The sequence below is a fragment of the Ananas comosus genome, linkage group 12 (genome assembly GCF_001540865.1).
Source record: "Ananas comosus cultivar F153 linkage group 12, ASM154086v1, whole genome shotgun sequence".
Lineage (NCBI taxonomy): Eukaryota > Viridiplantae > Streptophyta > Magnoliopsida > Poales > Bromeliaceae > Ananas > Ananas comosus.
Genome location: NC_033632.1, coordinates 702,038 through 729,312, shown reverse-complemented (window position 1 = coordinate 729,312; position 27,275 = coordinate 702,038). Strand labels below are relative to the sequence as shown.

The following is a 27,275-nucleotide window of genomic DNA, read 5'->3' as shown; positions in this document are numbered from 1 at the left end:
AATAGATTAGATTAAAAAAATTTTTGTTTCTCCGCATCAATAGAAAGAAAAAAAAATTAAAATAAAAATTAAAAAGGGGTGGCCCCCCCAAAACCCACTCCCCTCCCCGCTCCCGCTTCGACCTGTAAAAAACTAAGGTTTTATATATGGAGTAGGTCTTGACTCTTGTGTGCAATTAGGAACACGGAGGCAGTCTCCGTGTTCCTAAATTATTTTTTATGATGAGATTTTTGAATCGACGATCGGCTCTATTAGACTTGATCTAAAGTATTTAAAGTGTCTAAAAAATAAATTTTGTGATTTTTCGATATCATTTACCTATCTTTCAATTAAAAGGGTTCAAAATCAACAGCTGAAAATAAAAATCTCATAAAAAGTGGTGATATAACACTAAAATTTTTGATCAAATATATTAATCTTGCTGTAAATAGTATAAAGATTTCTCTATTAAAATTTTATCTAATTTGAATATTTCTATACAGTTAAACTTGCAAACGGTATACATCAACTATTAAAAATTGTTGATTTTGAACCCTTTTAATCATTAGGTAAATAATATCGACAAATTATAAAATTTATTTTCTAGATATTTTAAATGTGCTAGATCAAGTCTAACGGAGTTGATCGTCGATTCGAAAACTCCATCATAAAAAACTGCTTAGGAGCATGGAGGCCTTCGTGCTCCTAATAGCATACAAGACCTATTATTATATATGTATATAGATAATAAAGTTAAAATTTATGAAACTTGTCTAAATCGTGAAAAATTTTAATTTTATTATCCAATCTTTTAATTTTTTTGATTTGAGTTAGCCAATGATACTTTAACTGTAAAATTTAAACTATTTTTTACTTTAATAAACTTATAGTTGTAAAAATTGTATAAAACATACTAATTAAATTTCTAAAGATAAGCAAAACATACAAATTTTAAAATTAAAATACGGTTGACTAATTCAAATCAAATAAATTGAAAGAATATGTAGCAAAATCAAAATTTGAAAGGTTGAAAAGTCAAATACAAATAGTCCATAATTTAGATAAATTCCATATGTTTTTACCCCCAAACCCAAAAAAAAAAAAAAGAAAATTACTTTATATCGTTTGTTGCAGTGGAATTTCAACTTTAGTAAATTTTTTCTTTTCAATTTAATAATTATTTAATTTTTATATTCTACTGAAATAATATTGAAATGTAAATTAAAATTGACACATATTTTTTAGAAAAAAATTTCAAATACCACATCTGTGGTTTTGTGCTTTTTCACTCTAGCATCTTGTGGTTTAAAATGTATCATTTTAGTATTATGTGGTTTTTTTTTCTATTATTCTCTATATTAATTTTTCTGTTAAACCAGTAACAAAGTTAAAACTGTAGAGTATTAGTGAAAATTTGATAAACCACAAGGTACTAAGGTGACTAAATTATTTGGAAATAAGTTTAAAAAATACTTGCTCAAAGGTACTAAGGTGACTAAATTATTTGGAAATAAGTTTAAAAAAAATTTGCTCAAATTTAGCATGGTCGAACAACAAGGGTAAATAATATATTGATGATGGCATTCCAAAAATAGTAAATGAATGATATATTTACAAAGTAAGTAAATGGAATAATCACCATACCTTGGATAGTTGGATATGGCAATTTTTTTTATGAATTAAATACAGCAATTATATTCACCTCGACGTGGTAAATTTTGACGTGAAGTGAGACTTATTTTGCTTTATTAGGATTAGATTGCTAAAATAATTCAGTAAATGCCCTGCCCTTTTTTTTCCAATTGCTTCTGGAAAAAACTACCTATTTATACATTCCTCAATATAGATATAAATTTTACACCTCTGAGTATAAGTTCACAAAATCCCATTAGATTTTAATAAAAGAAAAAAAAAAAAGATTAGCGAGCTAATTCTAACCACAAGAAGGATAAAGTGCGAGGTTTACATTTTTAAAATAGGTGTACAGATAGCAGTGCTCCTTGCTCTTCAACTGTTCATTTTTGAAGTACTTCATTTCCTAAACCTCTTTTTGTATTACTTATTTATACCAAACACTCGTATTTTGTAGCTTGCACAGCTTCAATAATTCTATTTCAATAGTGCACCTATATGTTAGTGCAAGCATTGTGTATATTGTGGTGTATCTGGGAGGTCGGAGGTTTGATCCTAATGTGCGCATACTGTGAAAATATAATCTCCTAGCTATTATAAAAAAATAAATTAAAAAAAAAAATCAACATACTGATTGTTCTTTTTTTTTTTTTTTTTTCTCTCTTTCTTTCTTTCTTTCTTTCTTTGAAGAGCAAGTTGCACTGTCAAAATAGTTTAGGGAATAACCCTATATTTTAGCCCTTTTTTTTATATTTTTCTTGAGTGGTGCTACTGGTACAACCCACTTGAGCTTGTACATCCTACAACCCATTTATCTAAAGGCTGAAAAAATTATGCTTTTGAAAAAAAAAAAAAATGTAGGATGTACACCTTCAATCGGGAGTACATCTAGACTTTTTCATTTTTCTTCAAATAAATTGCAGTAAATGTTCTCGATTTTTTTTTAGAACTTTCTTGATTTTACTATTTTAAAGGTTAAATGCTACGTACACCCAAAAGTTGAGTGTGAAATTTATATCCATACATTCAAAGATTTAGAATTTCTTTAGATTTTTAATATTAAGAAAAAATGATTGATAATTAAACTTAGAATAAATATTGGCTCTTAAAAGAATAAGGCGTTAGATTTTAATTTTATTTTTTAATATACAAACAGCATTGTTCTTTTAAAAGCGGACAAGTAATATTTGAAACTTTAATAAATGATTCATGTATATCTCTTCCATAATCTTTATCTAAACTGAGTGTCTTTCTAATCAACAGTACTATAACATAAGAAAAGCTTTTTTTGTTATTATTTATTGAGTTAAGCTATGATAAAATTGATATAATCCACTACCTAAATGCTATGAATATTACATAACGTAAAACTTCATCAACATACATTAATTCAAAGGAAAAATCTCAACATCTTAAGTATATATAGGTCCAAAAACTATGAAAAACTAATATGACCTCTACATAAGATGATATGACCATTAAAAAAAAAAGAATTAATATTAAATACACTAAAACTATTAAAAACTTATATCACCATCTAAAAAAATAATTAATATAAGATAATTTTTTATTTCTTTTTGAATTGAGCAACGATAAAACTAATACAACCACTACATAAGGTAAAAATTTATCACCATACATTCAAAGAAAGAATCTCAATATCATCAAAGCATAGGTCCAAAACCCTTCTAAAAAAATTAATTAACATTAAATACACTATAAAATTAATATTAAAATACGCTAGAGGAAGGGCTTGAACCTTCGACCTTGTGGTTAACAGCCACACGCTCTGACCAACTGAGCTACTCCAGCTATTTATTTAATTTAATTTTAATTATGAATTAATCAAACAATACCTTTTATATAATAATGGTTTAATTTTTTTTTCTCACAAATTAAAGGTTTCTGAGTCGAAGAAAAATGAAAAATTCTAAGTTCATTTTATATAACTACAGATAAGAATTATTGAGATCACAGGGAGATGTTTCTCTAGTTTGCATGGTCGATATATAGTCGTTGCGTCACCTGCGAATCTTATGAGCATGCATGCATGAGTGACACATATGGCGATATTAATTTCTCGAGTTTGGATATTTGATCTCTTCTTATACATCCTTACTAGCTAACACAAATGGAGTATGCCCACATTTTCGATCTCCACCCCAAAAAAAAAAAAAAAAAAAAAAAAAAAATTACATAGAGTTTTTTGAATTGTACCATTTTTATAAATAAATTATATGAAAGGAGTTCCAAGGGTACATATATGTACAACTGTATATTCATATATTTTCTGAGTAAATTTAGGGACAAAGTAAAACAATTTCAAAAATTCGAGATCTTAAACGCCGAACACAAAAGTTTCAGTGACTAGATCTTCAGGTAAAAGCTAGTAGTAGTAGTAGTGCAACTTCACCATTTCGCAAAGTAACGTGACCACCAAATTAACTATATATATATATATATATATATATATATATAGCTGCTACATGCACCTGATCATGCTTTATCACTTCTCAGGGACGTTCCACAAGTCATAGCCATGCAGATGGAGCTCATTCATGACTTGAGCTCCCTCTAAGGCCTCATCAAACGCATCATATGGGCTCACGATCAAACCAACCACTGTAGCCGAAGGAGAGATTGTATTGCATTCCGTCGCTGGAGAGCAGGTGGCGGCTTTACCGACCATCGGGTCGAACCTGGAGAGGTCGGCGATGTCGGAGTCGCGACCGGTGAGTCGTTGGACAAGCGTGCGGAACTCGGCAGGCCTCGCGGTGACCTTCACCGGGTCGGAGATGTACACCACCTTCAGGGGCGCCTGCTCCTTCTTGAGCTTGGCTTCTTTAGGGCTCCCTCTTTGGGAGGTGATCTTCTCCATATATCTTCAAAAGAATATGAGATATACAGGGATCAGATGTGGTGATATGCATGGTTTGAAATGTTAATACATATATATATAATATAGGTATTAGGGTTGCGTGACTATATAGGGTACGAAGGGAATTAGGAAGGGGACTTGCAAAATTATTTTTGATTCATTTTAGGAGGGATTATTTTCTAGGACTGCTCTATGTAAATTTCTGTTATGCTATTTTTTTCTGTCAATGCAAAATCATGGTATATTTGGATTTATTGTACTTGCGGAACAGAAATGTTAATATTAATGGACAACTATTTTTTATTCAACTTAACTTTTGGGTACTATGGTACTAGATTTGGCCCTATGTGTGTGTATGCCAACTTGTTATATATGTGAGGACATATATATATATGGGGCATACATATATATATATATATATATATATATATATATATATATATATATATATATATATATATTTGAGCTCCTATACTTTTAAAAATATATCTGTGCTTTTTTTCTTATTCATACAACTTATGTATTTACAAAGTTGAGAGAGTTTAGAATTAACTCAGATACTGTTTTTCATAACAGAAAAAATGATAGATATATTTTTAAAAGTATAGGAGCTCAAATATATATATATATATATATATATATATATATATATATATTTGAGCTCCTATACTTTTAAAAATATATCTGTGCTTTTTTTCTTATTCATACAACTTATGTATTTACAAAGTTGAGAGAGTTTAGAATTAACTCAGATACTGTTTTTCATAACAGAAAAAATGATAGATCACTTTGACGTTTGAACATTAACACAATTAAAGATCTTCGATAATCAAAACGTAAAAAAATACTTAAAATAAATTACACCCAGCCACTATTGTTTTTTCTTTAAAAGCTTCAGCACTGAAGCCAAATATCTAAAAATAAACCTCAATATAATTCAAGCATTCCAAAGAAGAGGAAGCATTCAAATCATTTAACTTTTATACGATTGAGAATTATCAAAAAAAAAAGTAATATTATTCAACTCTAGATGGTTAATTAGAAATAATACAATGTACATATAATTTATTTTATTTTAATTTTTAAAAATTTGAATGTCGACCAATTCAACCATGTAAGAACATGGTTTGGTTCAAAATTAAGGATGTATAGTACTCTTAATCTAAGTATGGTGCCAACAAAAGAGGCCTATAATTAAGTACATGCAATACCTAATTTTAATTTTAGTGGTTTGAATCCATTAGAGCATGGAGAAACTTGCTTCGAATAGTGACATTGAACCATTTACAATTTACATTTTTTCCTTTTTTTGGCGGTACTGGATCATCATAAATCCCAACCAATGTTTAATTCATGTCCATGCACTTAAAAATGCATGGTTCATAGGACCCTTTTGCTATCTAACGTTCTAGGTGAGTTGGTGGGAAAATCGGACAATGTATTTGTGATAGTTGGTTGGATATTAATCAATGATTAAATTAATGCATGGATGGTCCATCTATATAATATTATTATGTTACACTATTATGTTACATTATTATATTTATAATTTATAAATTTACTAATTGGCAATCGAAAGGAAGCCTCCCCCCTATTTCACGTCCCGCGCGCACGATCACCCCATTTCTCTCCTTAGGGATGTCAACGGATATTGATACCCAAAATTTTATCCGAATCCGAATCCGAATGAAATTGATATATTCAATGGATATGGATATGAATTCGGATATGGATATTAAAAATAGAAACCCGACGAATATGAATTCAGATAAAGATTTTGATTGTACCCGACCCGAACCCGAATTTATTTTGTAGCCCAGTCCAACTCTATATATATATATATATATATATAATTGATGTTATATTTAAATTTGTATTTTAAAAATTAATTTAATATAATATATTTTGAAATATTGAAAAAAAAAAAATTGTTTCGGCTTCAAATTTTCAAGGGTTCGGGTTCGGGTTTCGAATTTTTGGTCGGATTCAGGTTTGGATATGGATTTTTAAAATCTGTCGGATTCGGGTTTGGATTCGAGTTCGGGTCTCCGGTTTGGAATCGGGTTCGGGTCTCCGGTTTGGAATCGGGTTCGGGTTTGGATTTTTAAAAATCCGCCCCGAATCCGATCCGTTGACATCTCTATTCTCTCCTCACAGGCCGTACATTCGCAAACCCTTCCTCTCCATTTTCTCCCTCCTCCTCGGCTCTTCCGCCGCCCGTATCGCGCAAAAAACTCTAAAATGCAACGGATATATTGGTGACGTGGCGTAACAAATCAATCAAAAATCTCATTTTAGAGATATGTCCCATCATGATTATAAAAAATATTTTTATTAATTGACTTGTTATTGATGATGCGGTGTAAATGTGATAGTGTAAAATTCCTCGAATCGCGCAGGTGGTATGATCGGCGGCGGCAGCGCTAGGTGTATCCAAAACATAAAAGAAAGGGTGGAGGGTAGGAGTAGAGGGATGTTACTAGTCAGTGTCTGAGAAGAAACAAGAAATTTGAAAGGAGAAAAACATACCTCAAAACAACTAAGCTTAACCCATATCATCTTTGTAGGTGACAAGTGTGCTTATTTACATACTGCATATGTAATTAAGTCTACTGTTTATGAAATATACAAGCATCTTAAGAAGCTGAACAAAGATTACATAATCTACAACCCCGATCTCTTTATATTAACCTATTAGTTAACTGAAATTATCATCTTTTCTTCAGCAAACTCTAATATTATTTTCTATATTTCGTGTTTGCAGCATGAACATAGTAGATACCTCAAGATGAAGCTCTGCTCCGCTGAACAGGAGCACTGAGAGAAGCCAAGTACGCAGCATCGGCCTTCTCAATACCATCAAAGAGATAACTGAAAGGCTTCATTTTGATGTACCGCCCCAAACCGGGTGTAACCTTCAGTGTATCATCCTCCCACACAACTCTACCTCTCGAAATTGTCACTTCAACTTTTCCCTAAATCCAATGCATTGCAGTATTTCAGCATAGAAGTGATTTGAACTGCTTTAGTAGCTTTTTCATAACCAAAAGGCTTAGGCTTTCAAAAAACAGGCATTTAGTTGGTGGAAGATATGGAGCTTTCGCTATAACAGGAGGCTAAAATGAGCTTTGGAGCCTCAAATGTAGAGGCTCCAATTCGAAGCTTTTGCTTCCAATGCAGTGAGTTGTTAAAGAGATTGCAATCCAAAATAATGCTAGTACTTCTCTAAACAATTTTACTCCAACAATACTTCTCTAGCCTCACCCGGGCCAAATAGCCCTTAATATCACTTCTGCAGTAGGCTGTAACAAAGGTTTGTTTTTCTGCTAAATTTATACCGCAAAATGCATGGATTGTCCGTGAACTTTCAACAATGTGCAATTTGGGACTTGAGGTCTGTAGGTGCAATATAGGTAAAGTTCGTGGAATGATCTGCTTAAGTGAAAGTGTAGGGACAGACAGTGCAACAGACTTGAAGAAGAACATATTAGTTGAATTCTCAGTAAGTAATAATTACCTTTCCAGTTCTTCCCTCGTAAACATTTGTGTCTGATCTTGAATGATGAGAAGCAGAAGTTACCCTGAAGCTTGCATTAGGATTTAGGATAATTAAATCAGCATCCGATCCTTCTAGTATTGCTCCTTTCTGTGGATATATATTGAATATTCTAGCACTGCAAAAGATGAGATTAAAATCTTAAATATAATTTTAGTTGAATACACAGTGATGTCGAAAGCATGAAACTTCCAACAATGTGGTTAGGAAACAAAATAAGATGAAATGAAAAGATTGTCTCATGATCATAAAAAAGTTATACAAATATTGATCTAAATAATGTACCATTCTGTGCTTGTTATTCTCACGTAATCAGTAACACTTATTAGACCAGTTTCCTGCATCAATGTTGCGGTTCAATGAATACACATAGGCTTTTTGGGAATTAACAAGAAATTATCATTCAATGACTATGTACGAACAAAATATCATATTAGTCAGCTTACCACCATTGTATCCCAAATTAAATGCATCCTCTCCTCTATGCCTGGATTTAGATGCAGCACAAACAGGAACAATATTAGGAACCTTGACTTATATTATTCTGGAAAACTCTGCTAAACTTTTCTCTTTTTATTTCGTTCTAATTTTTATCAGAGTTACTAATGCTTAAGCATACCATTGACACCATTTGGAATTTTCCGGAAATCATCGAAACCAAGAGCTTTTTGGGTTGAATTGAATGTGCAGTGATCAGTTCCTACAAGCTGTAGAATTCAAGAATAAGATCTCAGCATTGTGGCTGCTTATAATCAGGAAGTCATCAGATACAAGGATTATCTAAGAGAAAATGAAGATAACCCTGTCATTATGAATGGTGCAACTTAAAATCTAAAAAAAAATGTTCTTGTATTTAAATATTGTCTGATCACATGATCAAATAACAAAAGCTTGGATGGGGCCATTTTGCAGAGAATAAGCACTGCCCGCGCACCCCACCCAACCCAACCCCCCCTCCCCCCCACGCCCCCCTCTCTTTTCTTTACAACACAGGGTTTCTTTTTATTTCTTACAACCTTCAGGTGGATTAAAAATTTGGCCTAACTTGCAAAAGATTAAAAGAGGCCCTAAGTTACAAACCTGGAAAGACAAATAGATTCTTTTTCCTTTCTTTTTTTGTGGAAAAAAGCCAGTTTGGAATTAGGGTTAGATAAGATTGGTATTGTGCAACAGAGGAATTTCACGTTTTATTTGTTTACTGGCAATTTAACTGAAGACCGTTAATATAAATCCTAATATAAAAACTGAAATATAAATTTACCTGTAAAATTCCAGCTGAAAGGGCAGCTTTGAGGACTTCACCATGTCCAGCCTTCCTTATAGGGGGGCTCATCACATACCTAAAACATTAGAATATTTCAAACAATTGTATACTCATTAGCACACAAGAAAAGCATTACTAAAAATGATGATACTTGCTTTGCAGCAGTAGTGAAGTCAGGGTGCCAAAGCCAAGAATCATCAAGGACCAACCCAGAAACTACTGGTTCACCGATGACCCTTTGCCCTGCAAACAAATGTATTTACTGAAATGAATCTGTGAATCATACTTTGTTATTACATAATATCACTATCCTGTAGAAATATGTATGTCAGTACATATTACTGATTACTGAGTACTACAACTGAGATTAACTGATAAAGAAAAGGACCAGACAGCAAACCATATAGTTTCCATGACAGCTTAAATATGTATATGAAAACTCATTTTAGTGTAATAACATTTTGACGAAATATCAAGCTAGGAAATAACAATTCATGCAAAAAAAAGAGACCTGATTTCTTAGCTTTGGCAATCTCTTCCATGGCATCAATGCTCATCACATGAACAACATATAATGGTGTGTTGACAAAACCTGCTAATCGAATAGCTCTTGCAGTGGCTTCTGCTTCCAGCTGCATAAGAACAAATAATAGGGTCATTCTATAACCGGTAATTATCATGTAAAGCAGAAACATAAATAGCATTTTAACTTCCGCAAGATTAACACAATAACTCTGGTTCTCACTCTTAAAGATGACGAATAAGAATAACAAATTAATGTATGGAGATCTGTGAAAGCTAAATCAGCATAAGTTTTTAGTATTGCATGTCTGTAAAACTGCCATATAAAATATATGAACCATTTGATCTGCATACAAGATGTATAATTGAATAACATAATGTTATTTCTTAAATCTTCTCAGATAGGTAAAGAGGAAAAATGGAAAGGCAACAAGGATAAAATATAAAGAAGTAGAAATGATAGCTCTAGCAATTACAATGGGAGGCCTTGAAAGAGCATGTCCCTCGGGACCTGTTATTCCAAGATCAATCATTCGTTTTTGTCCTTCAGCAACAGCATCTCCATTTTCTGCATGAACCATCGCCAACGCGCCAAGAGACTTGCACCTCTCCAAGCCGTGAAGCAAAAGCTCATCATTGATCATCAATGCCCCTTTGTATGCCATGAAGAACTTGAAAGAATTGATCCCTGATTTAATTCCATAATTAGGGAAAACTTAAAAATCTCTATTTTGTGGCAAATTGTTTGTTTGGTCTAGCGTTCAAAACTGCTTCTCTTCTTCGAGAAGTAGCAGTTAGGTATTTAACAAACAAATAATTTGGAGGTTCCATTGTGGAAAGAAGCTGAAATGCTCTTCTAGGCCAACAACCAGAACTCCAGCTTGAATTTTTTGCTTCTACTGCAATGGGAGCTATTTGGATGATTTTAAATATGAAAGCTGCTCTTCTTTCTCTAAGCAGCACTACTCAAAGAAAACTTCTACTACTGAGAAGCACCGGCCAGGCCAAATAGGCATAAGATAAGACAGCCATATGAAGTTCATATTCAAAACTCAAACTAGAATAGGATGTATCACTAACCATGTTCCTTAACCATGACTTCCATGTCCTTAGAAACAGCTTCATCCCATTTTGTGATAGCCATATGGAAACCATAATCCATCACTGATTTTTTCGCTTTACTCACATAAGATTCAAAACCTGCAGATAGGTCTCCATTTATTGGTATGACGAAGTCAATATGCATTGTAGTCCCCCCTGCCAATGCTGCAGCCTGACCAGTGAAAAAGTCATCTATTGTCGCGGTTTCCATGAAATCCATCTCTAAGTGAGTGTGAGGGTCAATTCCACCTGTCACAAATTCAAATAAATAACGAATACGCATCATTATAAACCAATACATCAATACATCTACTTCTATATTGATCTATTTGTTGAGGATATTAATGACTATACTAAATGAACATACACGTGGTTAGCTACCGTGGCACATATGCACCAAGGAATAAGTCACCTGGCATGACATACTTCCCAGTCGCATATTGTTACGAATTCATAAAGATAACAACTACTCATGACTCATCATTCATGAACCAATACATCAACAATACATCAATATATCTACTTCTGTATCTATCTATTTGTTGAGGATATAAATTGTTATATTAAATGACCAATATGATGTTAGCTACTCAGGCACATATGCATCAAGACATGAGTAAGTCACCTGGCATGACATACTTCCCAGTCGCATCGATTATATTTACCTCATCACCAACCTGCTGCGAACAAAACATGAATATCTCTCAATGAGAATGCATTTTGTCAAACAGAAGAGAAAGAAGAACAATCAAATGAAGAGGAATAGAAAGTCCAATAAGAATATATTTTGTTCCCTTCTCTTTTTTTTGCATTTTTACTCTTGTAAATATCATATATATAACACTTTGTAACAGTTCTACACTCAAAACAACAAAGGTCAACAATATACTTTATTGTTTTAAACTTCAAATACATATCAAATTGGAAGTTCAAAATTGTGACAAAATAGTTATAACTCCAGGACATATAAAAAGATAAAAAGTAAGGAACTTTTTAGTATTGTTGGAAAAACCAGGAACCTTTTGTAAATCTAATTAATTAGTTATCCAAAATTAAACTCATCTAAGCTCACTTACGCTAATTACTCCTACATCCACACGCTTAATTAATAATTACTCCTACTTCCACACGCTTAATTAATAATTACTATCTCATGTATAGCTCGAATTCTCAGCTAGTTTAATTCTTACCACAATATTGGGCCCGATCGAAGCGATGATTCCATCCTCGACGTACACATCCGCCACTTCCTTGTGATGCGCGTTCACCACGGTCCCTCCCTTGATCAAGAGCTTCGTAGAGGACGATCCGCATCCAGAATCATCACCGATCGAGCAAAACTACCAAAAACCCATCAAAATTCTGAATAACCCCCGCCCCCCACCAAAAAAAAAAAAGGAATCGTAGCGACCAATTAGGGTTTAACCGGGGCGCCTACCTCGTGCGCGTGTTGCGATGCGGAAGAGAGGACGAGAGAGGCGAGGAGGAGGAGGAGGAGGAGATGGAGATGGGATCGATCGAAGAGGAGGGATCGGTTGGTAGGGGAGCAGGGTTTGATCCGCCATGGGAGGGGGTATCGGAGCTTCGATGCCATTGGGTGGAGAGAGCAAGGTAGCGAAGTGGTTAAGGGCGATCGACTCGGCTACTCTGTCGCGTTCTTCAAGCGGGTAAGCTTTTAAAATTCTTACCCTTTAATAAATCATTGCCCTGCTTTGTTGCCTAATATTACAAAAGAGCCATCATTCCAGTAGAGCACGTCTCATTAACACTAGTTACTCACAATGAGGCAAACCTTAATTACGCTCAAGGGTGAGGAGCACGATGGTCCAATTAGATTCCCTTGAAAACTAGTGCGAGATTCGCACGAATCACATTTTTTTAAAAGGAAATTAATTATAATCTTTTATCTTTATCTTATTAGTGATTAAGTCAGTTGACCATTCGACTATCAATGACGTGGCACGTGGCTCTCCGTCCAATAACGATAAGAAACTCCTCTCATGGCCCAATGCGTACAGCAGTTTCCAACCGTCGACCTTTTAATGATCACAACATAGCTGCGATGACACAGCAAAAATATTAATGTAGACTCCATAAGATAACATCTTTTATGTGTATCGATTGTTCCCGGCACAAGTCGCAAAAAATTTAATAATTGGTATCTGAAGTCCCAAGTTCGAATTCTAGTTGATTCACATTTCTAACTAAATTTATTTCTAAATAAAATAAACAAAGCGAATAACATGCTACTTATCTCTCTCAAAAAACAAAAAAACATCTTTTATATGTACCAAAACAGAGCATGCAAGATTAAAGTTCACCCAAAATATACCCCCCAAAAGAAAACTCTGCTTTTTTACTCATCAAATAAAAAGCAAGAATTTCGTCCGCGCCGGGGTGTGCCTTGCTGCGGGGTGGTTGGTACCAAAGAAGAGCTCCAAGATAGAGGTCATCGGTGGTAGCGACGCCGCTGTCGTTGAACCCTCATGGGGGTCTGTTGAAGAAGTAGCCGCGCATACTATGTTCAAGCCCTTTGCGTTGGTCGGCTCGGCCAGGTAGCTTGCACCATTGCTGGCTCACCGGAGACAGATGGCTCACGCCCTGGTGGTTCGAGTCCAAGACCGGTTCAAATAGACTTTTTGTCAGAAAAGAGAGAAGAGGGTTTACTTTCAACTGCAATGTACAACAAAGCTAAGTAATGCGAGCTAAAGATTTTTGACAAATACAAAGACTTACTACGCAATTGATAGCTTAACATGGCAACCTCATGTCACAATAAATGCCTATTACAAATTGGCCACTACTGTATATACTAACAATTTCATGTCAACCAGTGACATGAATATATATATGTCTATAAATATGTATACACAGATGCGAACTCCAAGAAAGATATCACAATTTAACGTTAACGAATCAAAATATAATATCTCTGCTACTTCATCCGAAAAAAGGTGTTTAATGTGTACATTTCGTAACCAAGAATTCCAATTACAGCACCAAAAAGTGTAGTAACTTCATAAGGGTATGTAGTATCAGTACCTGGAGTCCATCCTTTTGTTATCCCATAAACATGAATTTGAAAAGATTCCTCCTCAGCCAATCGATTCTGAAATATATCTCTTTTTAAATGCGTCAACTTCTTCCAACTGTGTCAGCATTTGCTTGCCAGGGTACATATTATCCGACCTCATCCTCTCTCTAAATCCATATGCCGGTTTCTCGGCTTTTTTATAAGCCTCAAGCAACAACTTGTACTGTGCCATCCCTCCTAAATAGTCCATCATCTTCATACATCGAAATATCTTTTCCGAGTTATGAATATCCCCCCTCTTAGCGTACTCTTCCAAAATAGTTACATACGAGCCATAAAGCGGTCTCCCCTTCTTACCCTGCACAACCTTCTGCAGTATTGATTCTGCTTTTTCTACTTCCCCGGCTTTTACATAGAGCTTCACAAGTGCGTCCCACGTCAATGGGCCAATTCTGCACCCATTCTCCCCCATCCTTTTTGCCAATTCCTTACCCTTAGTGAGAAGCTTATGATTTGCATATACATTTAACAATACATTATAGTATACAGAAGAAACCTTTTTATGTCTCTTCAACATGGTCACAAATGCATTCTCGACTTCCTCTACATGCCCTAGCTTTCCCCACGCCTCAATAACAGCAGAGAATTCGTCCAAAGTAGGGTTTTCCTCACACAGCTTCCAAATTCTCTTGACGTCATCGGCTCTTCCAAGAGCTGCATATAAGGGAAGGAGAGACTTAAAAGCATTTCGGTTATTGCTATCAGCTTCCCCTTCCATCTCCTTGAGAGTTTTTTCGGCTTTATCATTAAGCCCTCCTACTATGTAGTGGCTTGCCACTAAAGCTCGAGCTGCAACATCGGGCTCGACACCATTCATTTTCATTGTTTCGATGATATTCTCCATACCAGCTATATCATGTGATCGGCCTTTCAAATCAATTAATAGCTTGTACGTGAACAAAGACGGCTTAACATTTTCCTTTTCCATCATTGTAAGCAGATCTGCAATTTTGTTGCGCCTATGCCTTTTATATAACAATAAGAGTCGGTTGCAAGAAAAGATGGTGACAGGCAATGAAAGATCCCTTATTTTGTTAAAGACTTCTTCCGCTTTCTTGATATTGTTGGTACTGACGTAATTAGTTAGCAGGGCTTCGTAGATTGCCTCGGTCTTAAAGGATTCGGGGATCCTTCTTATGTACCTTTCGGCCTTTTCAACGCCATGGACTTTTGCAATCAAGTCCAGATGATAAGCGTAATCATGGTCAACGAAGTTGAGGCGTTTAGTTGTTTCCAACCACTCCACAAACTGCCAATATTGACAGATAAAACAATCAAAACAGTTCAGAAATAAAAGAGAGATAAGCAAGAAGCGAAATTTTAAATAGAAAAACATTTGCATAAGATAAAGAAAGATGGTTGAATGTAAATTTTTCCTTATCTAAAATGTTCAAAAAACAAAAAGTTCAAAATAAGATGGTTAAGAAATTCCCTTGGCAAAATTCTCCTGCCCGTGAAATTTATTCTTATTTAGGCGCCTGTATGACCATATCTAAACGACATAGAACTGTGGGGGTATCCATACATATTTTCAAAAAATAATAGTAAATAAAGATCAGATACCTGTAAGGCCTTTCCATATAGCTGCCGTTTCCGAAGGCCATGCAAGGCCACGGAGATCTCGTCCCTCCCCAATGAGTTGCCTTCTTCAACCCATATATTAAGCACAGTGCTAAGAGACTCCCATGAAGCTTCCATTATAACCTTAAACAACGGAGGTTTCAGGTACTTCCCTTCGAATTTCTTGCTGATACTAAAATCAGTTTCATCATTTGATACTCTGAGAACATTGTCTACAGCTTCTGCCTCATCCGCTTCTGATTCATCGTCGGGGATTTCTTGCTCAATCAAAAGCTGTTTGTTGCCCTCATTGTCTGCAAATTTGTCGACTTTTCCACGTTCTTGTCTTAAATCTAAAAAAGTAAAAAATTAAAAAGAAAAAAAAATGTATGGAGGCCCTCTCATTTCTTAACAGTTAATGAAAGCTGCAGTTCCAACAGCTGACAAGGCTGATAGAGCTATTAAACTTAACAAAATAAGCAGTTGATTTCGTGGAACCCCAACTTAATAGACGGAAACAGCATAAATCAAAAGGAGCAAAAATTAAAGGGAAGCCAATCCAAAAAAATAAAATAAAATAATTGCAGGGTCTATTTCAAAATTGCATGTAGTTGAAAGGGCCTCCTTACATTTACCATCTAAAAAGTGAAAACTCATCATAGGCCTCATTGTTACCTGTATTAGCTCCAGATTGTGAACAAAGGTTTCGAATTGCAAGACATGTTGCCGAACGTCCACAAGGAAAATGATTTGTCGAAGCATGGCCTCTGTCTGTGTGCGAAGCTCTCTCAGTAAAATGCTTCAAGTTGCTATTTTTGACTCCCAAATTAGCACAAAAAGCTCGAGCAACAAATCTATGCGTACTCGGAGACCTGAAAACGTCATTGAGAAATCAAGAAGATATGCTGCATATTCAAGTAAAAGGATATGCAAGCGAATTGATAAATGGTGAAGTATACAGAACACACACACACACACACACACACACACACACACACACACAAATGGTGATTATTATCATGGCATTGTAATATGATCATTACTTCATATAAACTGTGTACACAAAGGGGTAAAAAAGGAACAATATATAATGTTAATTAATCAGGACCTAACAATAAACGTATGTGTTAAATTCAAAGAAATCTACCAACTTTTGCCTGATTGCACTTTGATCTGCAAGCTTTAGTTCGGTGGGGACTTTTTTTCCCTATTTCTCTTGAAGTTAAAAATATTGATTTGATGCAAAACACTCACTAAGTATCTAAAAAGCTCTTTCTAGGTTCAAAAACTTAAATTTTGGCCCACAAAATTACATTTGGTACACAAAAATCATCATAATATTCCTCAAAATATAGTTTTTTGCACCAAATCAAACTGCATGGATCATATGCAATTGGAAAATAAGTTAGTAGGCGCATTTGCAGTAATTAAAAAAAAAAAAGACCAGCAACAACAACAAAAGCAACAGAAATGTATCACAAGATCATTCTTTTGGGTGTTTTTCGATCAATAAATAGGCACTAATTCTTCGCAAATAAGCACTAAAAATAAAAATAAAAAAATAAAGAAATCCAAAGAGTTCCCAATCGTACGATACCACACTGAGAGGATTCGAAGGAGGAAAAGGAGGTTTCACCATCACCTTGTGATGTTCGCTGCTCTTCGGAGCGCCAACATGGCGTTCGATGAAGAAACCCTAATTGCTAGAACTCTTCGAAGTAGGAGGAGAAGAGGAGAGGAGCGGTGGAGGAGAAGGGGAACTCTTTTCGTACTTAGTCTCTAGTCTCCAATGGGGGCCGTTAAAACCCTAAAACCCTTCACTCCGAGCGGAGGAGCGAGAGAGAGAGAGAGAGGACACCCACTTGAACGAGAAGTTACACTGTGGACCTGGTCCACCACGTCAGCTAGAATCTGCTCATGATTTTCATTTTATTTTTAACCCTGAAAATAGAAAAATTAAATTGCCGAATCGTACCGAATCATTTTTGCCTAGTTCCATTCAATTTCTATTGGCAGTTTGGTTGGATTTGATTTTACCAATTTAAAACTGATAAAACTGTATAATGAAAATTATAAGAGATTGATACAGATTAACTGTTAATTAGAAAATAATTGTTTTTACTATTGAACTAAAAATTATCTGTAATTGATACCACCGGGTGCACACTTGCTACGCCAAATAAACGTTCGGGTCCAAACCCAATTAACTAATTCAATTAAACCGAAATATTTAGGCTCGATTTGTTCCCAAATTTGATTCGATTTGATTCGGTTCAATGGGAAATAATTACAAGCGTAACATCTAACTTAATTGTAGGTTAAATTACCCAAAAAAAAAAATCAGCACTTTAAACATCATTTTAATTGTTTCTATTATCAAAATTTAACCAATAAAGTCGCAAATATGGAGAATTAAACTCAAAACTTTTTACTCTCGTACCATATTATTAACCAAAAATAATAAACTTAACACATGTCACTACAAACAACTGATCACTAATTTCTCCACTAACTTAATTAATTAATGTATACACAGGAAAAGGCCACCCCATAATTTCAAAATAATAATAATAAAAATAATAATAATAATAATAATAATAAGGTTCATATCCTAACAAAGAAAATGCTAAGCTCCGGACCGTTATTCCCGTCCGGGTTGAGCATATAAAACGACTCCGAGTCTTTCCCGCCAACGACCCGGTCAAAATGCGCGCGCATGTAGGCCAAGTCCCCCTCTCCTTCCCGGCCGTCGCCGACAACGTCAGCGGGGAGCACTCCAGCCCCCGCGGAAACCGTCCGGAGGAGGCGCGCGACGGCGAGGTCGCCGTCGGTGGGGTCGCGGCGCACCGCGTACCCGGCCTTCCGCCCGTTGACGTACGCCGTCCACAGCGGCTCGTCCAGCAGGCGGCTGGGGCCCACGGCGGCGCCGTCGGAAATGTCCGGAAGGTTCCTCTTGTCGCACTCGAGGGCGACGCGGAGGTGGTCGGCGGCCATCTCCTGCATGAACTTGCCGGTGGGGACGGCGAGCTCGAGGAGGAGGGAGGGGGAGGGGCTCTGGGGAGTGTCCTGGATCGCGAGGGCGATGCGGGCCTTGCGGTGGCCGAAGAGGGTGCCGGTGGTGCGGGAGGAGGCGGAGGAGGGGGTGCGGGAGGGGCCGGGGGCGGCGCGGAAGGGAGGGAGGGGAGGCGGCACGGGAGGGCGGAGACTGAGAGGGATCGAAGAAGGAGCGGACCGCCCGGAGGGTGCTATCTTGGCCGTGGGGCGCGCGGCTGCAGCGGCGTTATAATGGGCCACCGTGGATTTTTCTATTCTCTTTTCTTACTTTTATTCTGGGGTACAGGACGGGACGGGACGGGGACGCGCCTACGGAATTGTGGTGGAGGGAGGAGTGGGGGAGGGGAGGGAGGGACAGTTGGTGGTGGTGGTGGTGGTGGTGGTGGTGGTGGTGGTGTGAGAGAGAGGGGTTTTTAATTTGAAGAAAAGGATTTTGTGGGTGCACGTAGAACATGCATGCATGAGCGGGATATCATGTTTAATTGTTTTCATTTATTTCAAATTTGTTATTTTAATCATTACTTTGTTTTCTGTTTAGGTCGTGTTTGCACTTTGAATAGGGATTAGTGGATAACCACAACATAATTTGGGTCATTTATATATTCACTAGTAGTCACAAAGTACATGCTTGGATATAAATATTGCTTAGTACGTTCCTTGCTTAATGATTTTGATTCTTGGAAGAAATATTCATTCAACAATATTATTATAAGTACCCAAAAAAATATCAAGGATTTTTTCAATCTTTTAACTTTCCTTCTGAATGGTTGGTGGAATTAACAATAGCTGGTCTTTCAAACGAACATATAATAATATATATATATATATATATTATATATATATAATATAGAGAGAGAGAGAGAGAGAGAGAGAGAGAGAGAGAGAGAGAGAGTTTTGAAGCAATCAAAAATTTAAGAAACTGATCACTATTTTTTCGTATGAATTCTTTTATAATTCTCTTTAGATTTTATTTTTTGATGTGTAATTGCGTATTAGCTCTAATTTTTAGTCCCCTGTATTTCAATCCACCTGAGTTTTGAATGGTAGGGAAAATCTTTGACTATATGTCCGCCACGACGACACAGATCAAAGAATTAAATTAATCTAATAAGACACAATGGAGTTACCAAATTCTATTAGAGAGACTATAATTGAAAGTAATTGCACTCCTAAGAATTATTCCCTATAATTTGATCCAAGTTTTGTCATGTATATAAGACTCGAATTCAGACTTTTTACATTCACCCAGATGTCTTATCATCAAAATACTATATTATTATATATAATAGTAGGGCTGCTGTGTCTTAGAGCAGCAGCAGCCCTGTGCTATAAAGTTTTCCACCTCCATCTATCAAGATGGAGGGCTGAGATTAAAAACCCACTTAACAAGCTTCACTATTTAAGCCCATTAGAATTAACAAGACTACTATTCTCCTCTCCTCTTTTCTTTTTTTTTTAATTTTTTCCTTCTTCTCCCTCTCCGCCAATCTCTCTCCCTCTAGATCTCCCTCTCTGTGGACGCACCTTGTCACATTCAACATCCAAAGAAAGTCTTTGACACAGGATTTATGGCACTAGAGTTTTTTCCTCTTTTTTTTTTTTTTTTTTTTTTTTTTTTGGGCTTCAAGACAGGGAGGCTGAGGGTTGGGGGTGCGGCGCACCAGCGCCTGCATGCGACGGGGGAGGGTGGCGAGGAAGCTCAAAGGTTTTTTTTTCCTTTTTTTTCTTCCATTTTTTTTTCCTTTTTTTTTTTTTTTTGCTTCCGGCAGGAGGGGTGAGGGTTGGGGGGTGCGCGCGCACCAGCGGCGCGCGGCACGCACGCGACGGGGGGAGGGTTGATAGCACAGGGGCTTTTTTCTCTCTCTTTCTCTCTCTGACTTTTTTTTTTTTTCTTTTTTTCCTTTATTGCTCCAGGTTGGGAGCGGTGGGTGGTGGGGTGTGGCGCACACAGCGTGCGCGTGAGGAGGGGGGAGAGGTGGCCTACCGCACCTAGGGGGGTGGCCGTGTGAAGGATAATCAATCTCTCTCCGGCGGCGGCGACAGATGAACAAGGTGGTCCACAGGAGAGGGGGATCTAGAGGGAGAGGGAGAGGAGAGAGATGTGAAGAGAGGAGAAGAAGGGAAAATTAAAAAAAGAAAGAAAAGAGGAGAGAGAATAGTATTCTGTAAATTCTAACGGGCTCTAACAGTGGAACTTGTTTAAGTGGGTTTAATCTCAGCCTTCCATCTTGTAGATGGGGTGAGATTTAATAGCACACGGGCTGTGTGGCTCTTAAGAGCACAGCAGCCCTACTCTATATATATATATATATATATATATATATAATATATATTATATAGTCCGGTACGGTCTTGTAAAAGTACCAAGCACTGGTGCTTGTAATTTTTTACGTTAGATCACCTTTGATCATTTTTACCCGGTAAGATTATACTATTCAAACCAACCACCATTCAACCGCAGGGGGCCCAATCATCCTACGGCAACTCTTTAATCCAAGGTCCGAAAACTTACAAGCACAATGACTTGGTACTTTTAAAAGGCATAGGAGCTCAATCTCTCTCTCTCTCTCTTCTCTCTCTCTCTCTCTCTATATATTATAATATATATATATATAGAGAGAGAGAGAGAGAGGAGAATTGAGCTCCTATGGCTTTAAAAGTGCCAAGTCATTTGTGCTTGTAGTTTTTTAACTCTGGATTAATAGATGTGCGGTTAGGATGATGTGGGCCCTCTTGGTTGAGTGGTGGTTGTTGAATAGTGTAATCTAACGGGTGAAAATGATCAAAGCGTAGATCTAACGGTTTAAAATTCACAAGCAGCCAAGTGTTTGGTACTTTTACAACACCATATCGGACTATATATATAATATATATATATATATATATATATATATATATAATATATATAATATAGTTGTGCTGGGTTGCTTATGGAAGCACGGGGACTCCGTGCTTCCAAGTCGTTTTGATGTTCGCACTTTCGATCAGACGACTCGGCCTCCGATTGAAGAGTTGATCTAGAATATTTGAAAGTATCCAATAGAAATAATTGCGTATTTTTACTATCATTTGCCTAGTAATTCGAAGGGGTTCAAAATTAATAATTTAACGCCGTTGGTGACGATCGTGCAACTTTTAACGTGTAGAAATATCCAAATCACATGAAATTTTCGAATAGAAAATTCTTTATATCATATAAAACAAGATCAACATAACTTTGATACTAAAATTTTAATGTCGATATATTATATTTTGTAAGATTTTTTTATTTCAGCCGTTGATTTTGAGCAACTTCGATCGACAGCAAATGATATCGAAAATAGCAAAATTATTTTCGAGATACTTCATAATATTCTAGATCAAGTCTAAGCGGAGCCGATCGTCGATTCGAATTACTCCTTTCTGTACCCCCGAACATCGGAGAAACAAAGTGAAAGTATGGAGCCTCCGTGCTCTATAAGTACCTGGCCACACTCATCTATATAGGGTATACTATATATATATAATATATACTGTAACTAGATGTCCTCAAGCACAAAATCGGAAAAAATTGTAATGGTTGGTTATCCGAGTTGCAAATTAAAAATATAGTTACTTTTATATTTTCGACTACGTTTATTTTTTAAAAAATAAACAAATATGATGTATCTACCTTTTCTCATAATATATATATATATTTATTATATATACTATATTATATATATATATAGAAATTGAAGATGAAGAATAAAAGAAAAAAAAGAAGAAGAAATGATAAAAATAGTCTAAAAAAAAACTATTAGTCTTAATAGATGAGAGCATTAATATAATCAAAGATGATGTAGAGCGCACATTACTCATATAAAATCATTTGGAGGCGAATAAACGCGCAAGAGTGCCACACTCTCTTTATCTCCTCTGATCCTCGGATCAATAATATACTACCACAATATATACTACTATATGCTTAATATATCAAAAATAAAAAAACCACAACAACAAGAATCATAGAAATAATAAAAAGAAACAATTCTCGACATGTATACTCCGACTATGTGGCCACCAACAGCGGCGTGATATCCGGTGCCGGCCGCCTACTTCTCGATGCTCTCGAAGACATTCCCGGCCACCTGACCCCCGGATATCTCCGACGAGCCCTACCAGCGCTGAGAGCCACACCGGAGGCCAGAGCCGCGCCGTGGGAGCGCATCAAGTCGCACCTCGACCGCCTGCGAACGCTCGCCTGCACCCGAAGGTTACATAATCGCTAGGTTGAGCAAATTTCGTGGCCTGATTCCTTTTAGCTGCGTTTTTGAATTTATAAATCTTTCATGACCGTGCAGGTCGACAAAGACTTCTTGCATGGCGAAGGCAGTGGAGCGAGTGAAGAGAGCTGAAGACTCGCACCGCCGACATCCCTGGCTGCCCGTCTGTGGATGGCCACTCGAGACCGACGAGGTTATCGTCTCCCACCGCCACCGCACCCCCGCCATCCGTGTTTGAGCTTACTGTGTGCTGCAATAACGATCGCGATCTCTATTCGGAGCGTCGTCGCGAACCTCGGTCGCTCCGCTGAGAACTCTTCGGCGAGATCGCGATGTCGGCGGGCACGGTCCGTAGCGGCTTGTTCTCATCCAGAGAGGCCGGGATGACGACGAAGAGAAGAAGAGAATAGACGATGTTGAATGGAGAGGAGGAGGAGGAGGAGGAGGAGGAGGATCGGACGTCGATGTGGGCAAGGTGGGGTGGCGACTTTTGAGAGATGCTCTACAGGGTCTAGTGCACCGCGCGCGCCCGCGGCGACCGTCGAAAACGCGGAGAGTGGTGGAAGGAGATCGACATGAGTTTGTGCTTGACAGACGTGCTTTAATTTCAACGTTGTCAAGAGTTAATTTGTGCATGATCGCTAGAGATGAATGTCGTGCTGTTTGATAAGTGTTCATTCATCGTCCCAGTCTTGGAGAACCAGTAAATACTCTATATTGTTGTTAAAAGCTCTAGTACAATTTTTCTATGTTATCTCTGGATCAATTTGGCTTTTACATACTTACCGAAAAACCATCTCAAATTTCAAAACAATTAATGGAAGATTCAACAATTATTCCCTACCATCAATTATGATATTGTGCTAAAAGCAAAAAGGGGTGGTGGCTAGCTAGTTTAATGTGTATATTCAGGCTAAGTTGGATTGTAATGAAAGTGAAGGGTTGAAAGTTATTTTGATAAGATATATTTTTATTTTTTTTGCAATAATTTTACAGCCGAGGCAATTTAGCTGTAAAAAAATAGTGTGTATTAAGTAAGCCATGTCCTGTGTGACTATCAATACCTGCTGTAGTACGGTTTTTTGCCATTAATTGAACGGTAAGCTAGATGGGATAACAATATTTATGCTAATTACTAGCTAGGATCCTAAAAAAGTGCCCTACGTGAAATTCTATATATATTGTTATTACTTTTCCTATGTAAGTTCGATCATTACTTTTACCAATATTCATTAATTGACAAATAAATAAAAAATTCTGTAGACATATATTACTCAATTAAGGGCAACAAGCATAAAGGCGTATAGTGATCAATTATGAATAAGAATGAGAAAAAGCTACTAGCTTCTTCGGTGGAAAGAAACTACCACACTTTTTCCTGTTGTACTGCGCGTTGCCACCTTCTTCCTTATGTTAGGCAAAAATTTGAAATCTGAATTACTACAACTTTAATTTCAGAAAAAGTCTTAGCAGCCACTTGAGTTGTCCTCACTAAATTAAGGCTCAATAATTTTTAAAATCATCTACTGTCAGATAAATTTTTATACATACTATAGATGACCGCATAAAATCCAAGTTAATATCCTAGTTTAGCCAAATATTATACCAGCGCAATACTAAATACTCATCGATAGTACCAACTCTTGATACTATGCGAATTTTCTAAACCGTTAGATCTATCATTTGATTACTTTCACTCTGTAGATTTATACTATTCAACCACGCACCGTCAACCCTAAGAATATCACTATCCATTATGAGTGTACATTTTTTTATTCAAACGGTCGAAAACGTCATAGGACCCAAGCGTTTTGTACTATCGATAGATATTAGTAACATAATTTTATAAATCATCCACTGCAACCATAACGAATCTCAAAATACATATAATGAATAATGAAATGAGACTGTTTCGCTATACAAGAGTATTTTATAATATTTTTTTTGTCCAAACTCCAAAATCAGTTTAGGAGACCCATGACGATGATGAGCTAACCGTTACATATGCTTAGCTACGAAGAGGCGTGCGCGCAGCGATCGAGTAGAGTAGGCACGCCTCTTTCGTCGAAATCAGTATGAGCATGGATTCCGCGCGGACCAAGACCCTGCCCGCGTGACCGTTTGACCATCCGTCACTCTACACGTACACCCCTCCTTTCTCAGAGAGCTCAGAAGAAAGAAGAAAAGAATAGAAAAAAAAACAAAAGGTAAGTGTGAAAATGTGAATAGAGAGGACCGCTACTAATTTAGCAGCGGGGCGTGCGCGTCGTGCCGGGCATGTGCTGTCAGAGGCAATCATTCCCCCTTGCCTCAACAAAGTCAGAATTTATCTCGGGATTTGGGCGTGGGTGGTTCGAGTCGGCAATCTTGACCCGTTCTGCATATAATACATAAAAATTCGTGGAAAAAGTTGCTTAATTGTCGGAAATCTGACTGTGGTTTTGTGGGTTGATCGGTTAGTATTGAGCTCGGGCGCTATTGCTTGAAATGTTTAGATGATTCAGTTCCAGTCTGGCGATCCATCAGCGAATCATCAATCTCAACCATCGGATTTGGCGGACCAGTTGTTAGAGTAATGCTATTCTGACACTTCCCAAATAGATAGTATCGGAGGTATGCAATGCTACCGCGTTTTATTTTATTTTATTTAGAAATCAACTTACTGGAATATAATCAACTAGAATTCGAACGTTGGGACGCAATATTTTCACCATATGATTACGATCGACCGTTTGTCGACGCATTCGTCGGAGATTGCAAACCCGAGGACCAATCGCAACCAAACATGCTGCTCACTTGCCCTACAGCACAAATTTTATATGGCGGACCCAACATGCTTGAACGTAAACTTTTTCGATTGTGCTTCTGACCTAGGTTGGCTCCCTCCTTTAATATAACTTACATATATATATATTCATTATTAGTGAACTCGAGAACCGGTGAAAGAATAGAGACTTTTTAGCCCATGCGTGTTTTGAAAGCAATCGATTTGCTAGTGGCCAAAAGCGTGGCAGGTGGGTAATGCTATACGTTACGACCAATTTTATAACATCATTTGATAATTGTATGTAGCTGTGTTTATTGTTAGAGTGCAAATTTCACGAATGAATAAGGGGAATTAGTAATTCGCGGTGGAATCCAACATTATATTGATTATCGATCGGGCATGTAAGCAAGTATTGTAGATGTGTCTCCACCCCAATTAGAGGAAAGCAATTCTCTAAATACTCAAACATGCAAAATGTGGTAGGAAAAAACAAAAAAAACAACAAAACTACAAAAGAGAAAAATAAGTGACTTTTTGTGTCAATAGCACGGAAATCGATTAAATGAAACTCGCTATAAAAGAAATCTCCTAATGCCTTTACATTTTATCTATGTCAGCACTTCACAAAAGAGTAATATATATACATACAATAGTTTACTGGTTTTGTTTTAACAAACATGGAAATCCCCTGTTTTTAAAGAAACAAATAACAATTAATTCATATACCCCATCTGATAATTGTAGGAATATCTTTTTAACTTTTGAACAGCGCTTCAAGCATGTCTTGTTTTTGCTTAACAATCGCTTCGGTAGAAGCCGAAGTAATGCTCCTCCTCTTGCGTGGAGGAATGTCAATCCCTAGCTCCTTGCGCGCTGTTCATACTGGCTTTAACTTTTCCGACAGCACCAAACCGCGGCGCATCAACCTCAATTCCTGAAACACTTTGGTGCAAAAACGCAGAAAGCATCCTCCAACTTCTTCTGTCAATTTGCTCATTCTCAGAAGAAGCCGGTATGAAAAGCCATTTAGAGGAAGACTCTTTGAGTAGAAACTTGCATGGTTTATGCTCCGCGGCTCGATGACATCTCCTCAGTGGCGCTTCCCATGGAGTAGCTCATGCCTTTGCTCATTTGTCACAGTGGCCGGGCTTGTCCGGATAGAGCGATCAAAGTGTTAACGTTTACATAATTCGTCTTCGTTGTTTAGTAAATGTGCAAGTTAGGGATGCTTGAAGAAGTCATTGAGGGGTGGTTGGCGCGGGATGAATTTTCCATGCAGTGCTGCTGCTGTTGTCGTCACGACAATGGCATCGTTTGTGCTCGGATTCAAAAACTTGTAGCCTGAAAGAGAAAACAGAAACAGTGCATTTCTTAAGAGTCAGCATACAAATGCAAAATTATCTACGTAAAACTATGTGACATCTTGTGATATAGTCGCTATTTCTGGGGCTTAGGTTGGGAAGCATTCCCAAAGGAACCAGCTTTGGCTTAGAGGTCCTAAAATCTGTAAGTGGTTTCGACCGTCCCTCCCAATGCATATAAATGCTGGTGAAAGAGCAACGCCGGAGAAGCATCTTACTACGCTGGTTCCTATTCTCTCTACTACATTTAAAGGGGGGGGGGG

At 36.9% G+C, this 27,275-nt stretch overlaps 3 protein-coding genes and 1 non-coding gene across 12 annotated transcripts; all 4 read right to left on the bottom strand.

The window, feature by feature from the left end:
* TRNAN-GUU lies at nt 3,350-3,423 on the bottom strand. Its single transcript has one exon. It is a non-coding gene; the product is annotated as a tRNA-Asn (tRNA).
* LOC109718633 (dihydropyrimidinase) lies at nt 6,998-12,588 on the bottom strand. Of its 4 annotated transcripts, none has more exons than XM_020244955.1 (13): nt 12,371-12,588; nt 12,123-12,272; nt 11,558-11,609; nt 10,912-11,181; nt 10,308-10,519; nt 9,821-9,941; nt 9,465-9,552; nt 9,307-9,385; nt 8,665-8,752; nt 8,492-8,532; nt 8,331-8,383; nt 8,007-8,163; nt 6,998-7,464 (listed from the first exon to the last, which is right to left on the bottom strand). In XM_020244955.1, exons 1-13 carry the CDS (start codon nt 12,524-12,526, stop codon nt 7,273-7,275), a joined length of 1,659 nt encoding a protein of 552 aa, XP_020100544.1. In that variant the 5' UTR covers nt 12,527-12,588; the 3' UTR covers nt 6,998-7,272. The 4 variants fall into 4 exon arrangements, with proteins under 4 accessions (XP_020100544.1, XP_020100546.1, XP_020100543.1 ...); XM_020244957.1 differs by having other exon boundaries at nt 11,558-11,612; nt 12,123-12,224; XM_020244954.1 differs by having other exon boundaries at nt 7,016-7,464; nt 11,558-11,612.
* Nucleotides 13,183-17,426, bottom strand: LOC109718631 (pentatricopeptide repeat-containing protein At1g80270, mitochondrial-like). 6 transcript variants are annotated; one of them, XR_002218488.1, is made up of 5 exons: nt 17,229-17,425; nt 16,262-16,458; nt 15,590-15,939; nt 13,975-15,275; nt 13,183-13,605 (listed from the first exon to the last, which is right to left on the bottom strand). XR_002218488.1 is itself a non-coding variant. In XM_020244952.1 (4 exons), exons 1-4 carry the CDS (start codon nt 17,261-17,263, stop codon nt 14,028-14,030), a joined length of 1,806 nt encoding a protein of 601 aa, XP_020100541.1. In that variant the 5' UTR covers nt 17,264-17,426; the 3' UTR covers nt 13,743-14,027. The 6 variants fall into 6 exon arrangements, 3 of the variants coding, with proteins under 3 accessions (XP_020100541.1, XP_020100540.1, XP_020100542.1); XR_002218489.1 differs by having other exon boundaries at nt 13,183-13,567; XR_002218487.1 differs by having other exon boundaries at nt 13,183-13,533.
* LOC109718423 (protein MIZU-KUSSEI 1-like) lies at nt 18,191-23,112 on the bottom strand. Its single transcript, XM_020244669.1, has 2 exons — nt 22,956-23,112; nt 18,191-18,855 (listed from the first exon to the last, which is right to left on the bottom strand). Exons 1-2 carry the CDS (start codon nt 23,110-23,112, stop codon nt 18,191-18,193), a joined length of 822 nt encoding a protein of 273 aa, XP_020100258.1.

What these genes read in the sequence shown, in the direction of transcription:
- LOC109718633 (XM_020244954.1), bottom strand. Translation starts at nt 12,526, where the DNA reads ATGGCATCGAAGCTCCGATACCCCCTCCCATGGCGGATCAAACCCTGC. An exon ending in CGATCGGGCCCAATATTGTG is followed by an intron (nt 11,613 to 12,122) that starts GTAAGAATTAAA and finishes TTTTGTTCGCAG; the next exon opens with CAGGTTGGTGATGAGGTAAA. An exon ending in TGGGAAGTATGTCATGCCAG is followed by an intron (nt 11,182 to 11,557) that starts GTGACTTACTCA and finishes AATTTGTGACAG; the next exon opens with GTGGAATTGACCCTCACACT.
- LOC109718423 (XM_020244669.1), bottom strand. Translation starts at nt 23,112, where the DNA reads ATGGCGGGGGTGCGGTGGCGGTGGGAGACGATAACCTCGTCGGTCTCG. An exon ending in AGTCTTTGTCGACCTGCACG is followed by an intron (nt 18,856 to 22,955) that starts GTCATGAAAGAT and finishes ACGCCGCTGCAG; the next exon opens with CCGCGCGCCCCACGGCCAAG.
- LOC109718631 (XM_020244951.1), bottom strand. Translation starts at nt 17,263, where the DNA reads ATGTTGGCGCTCCGAAGAGCAGCGAACATCACAAG. An exon ending in AGAGCAGCGAACATCACAAG is followed by an intron (nt 16,459 to 17,228) that starts GTGATGGTGAAA and finishes TGACGTTTTCAG; the next exon opens with GTCTCCGAGTACGCATAGAT. An exon ending in TATATGGAAAGGCCTTACAG is followed by an intron (nt 15,276 to 15,589) that starts GTATCTGATCTT and finishes CAATATTGGCAG; the next exon opens with TTTGTGGAGTGGTTGGAAAC.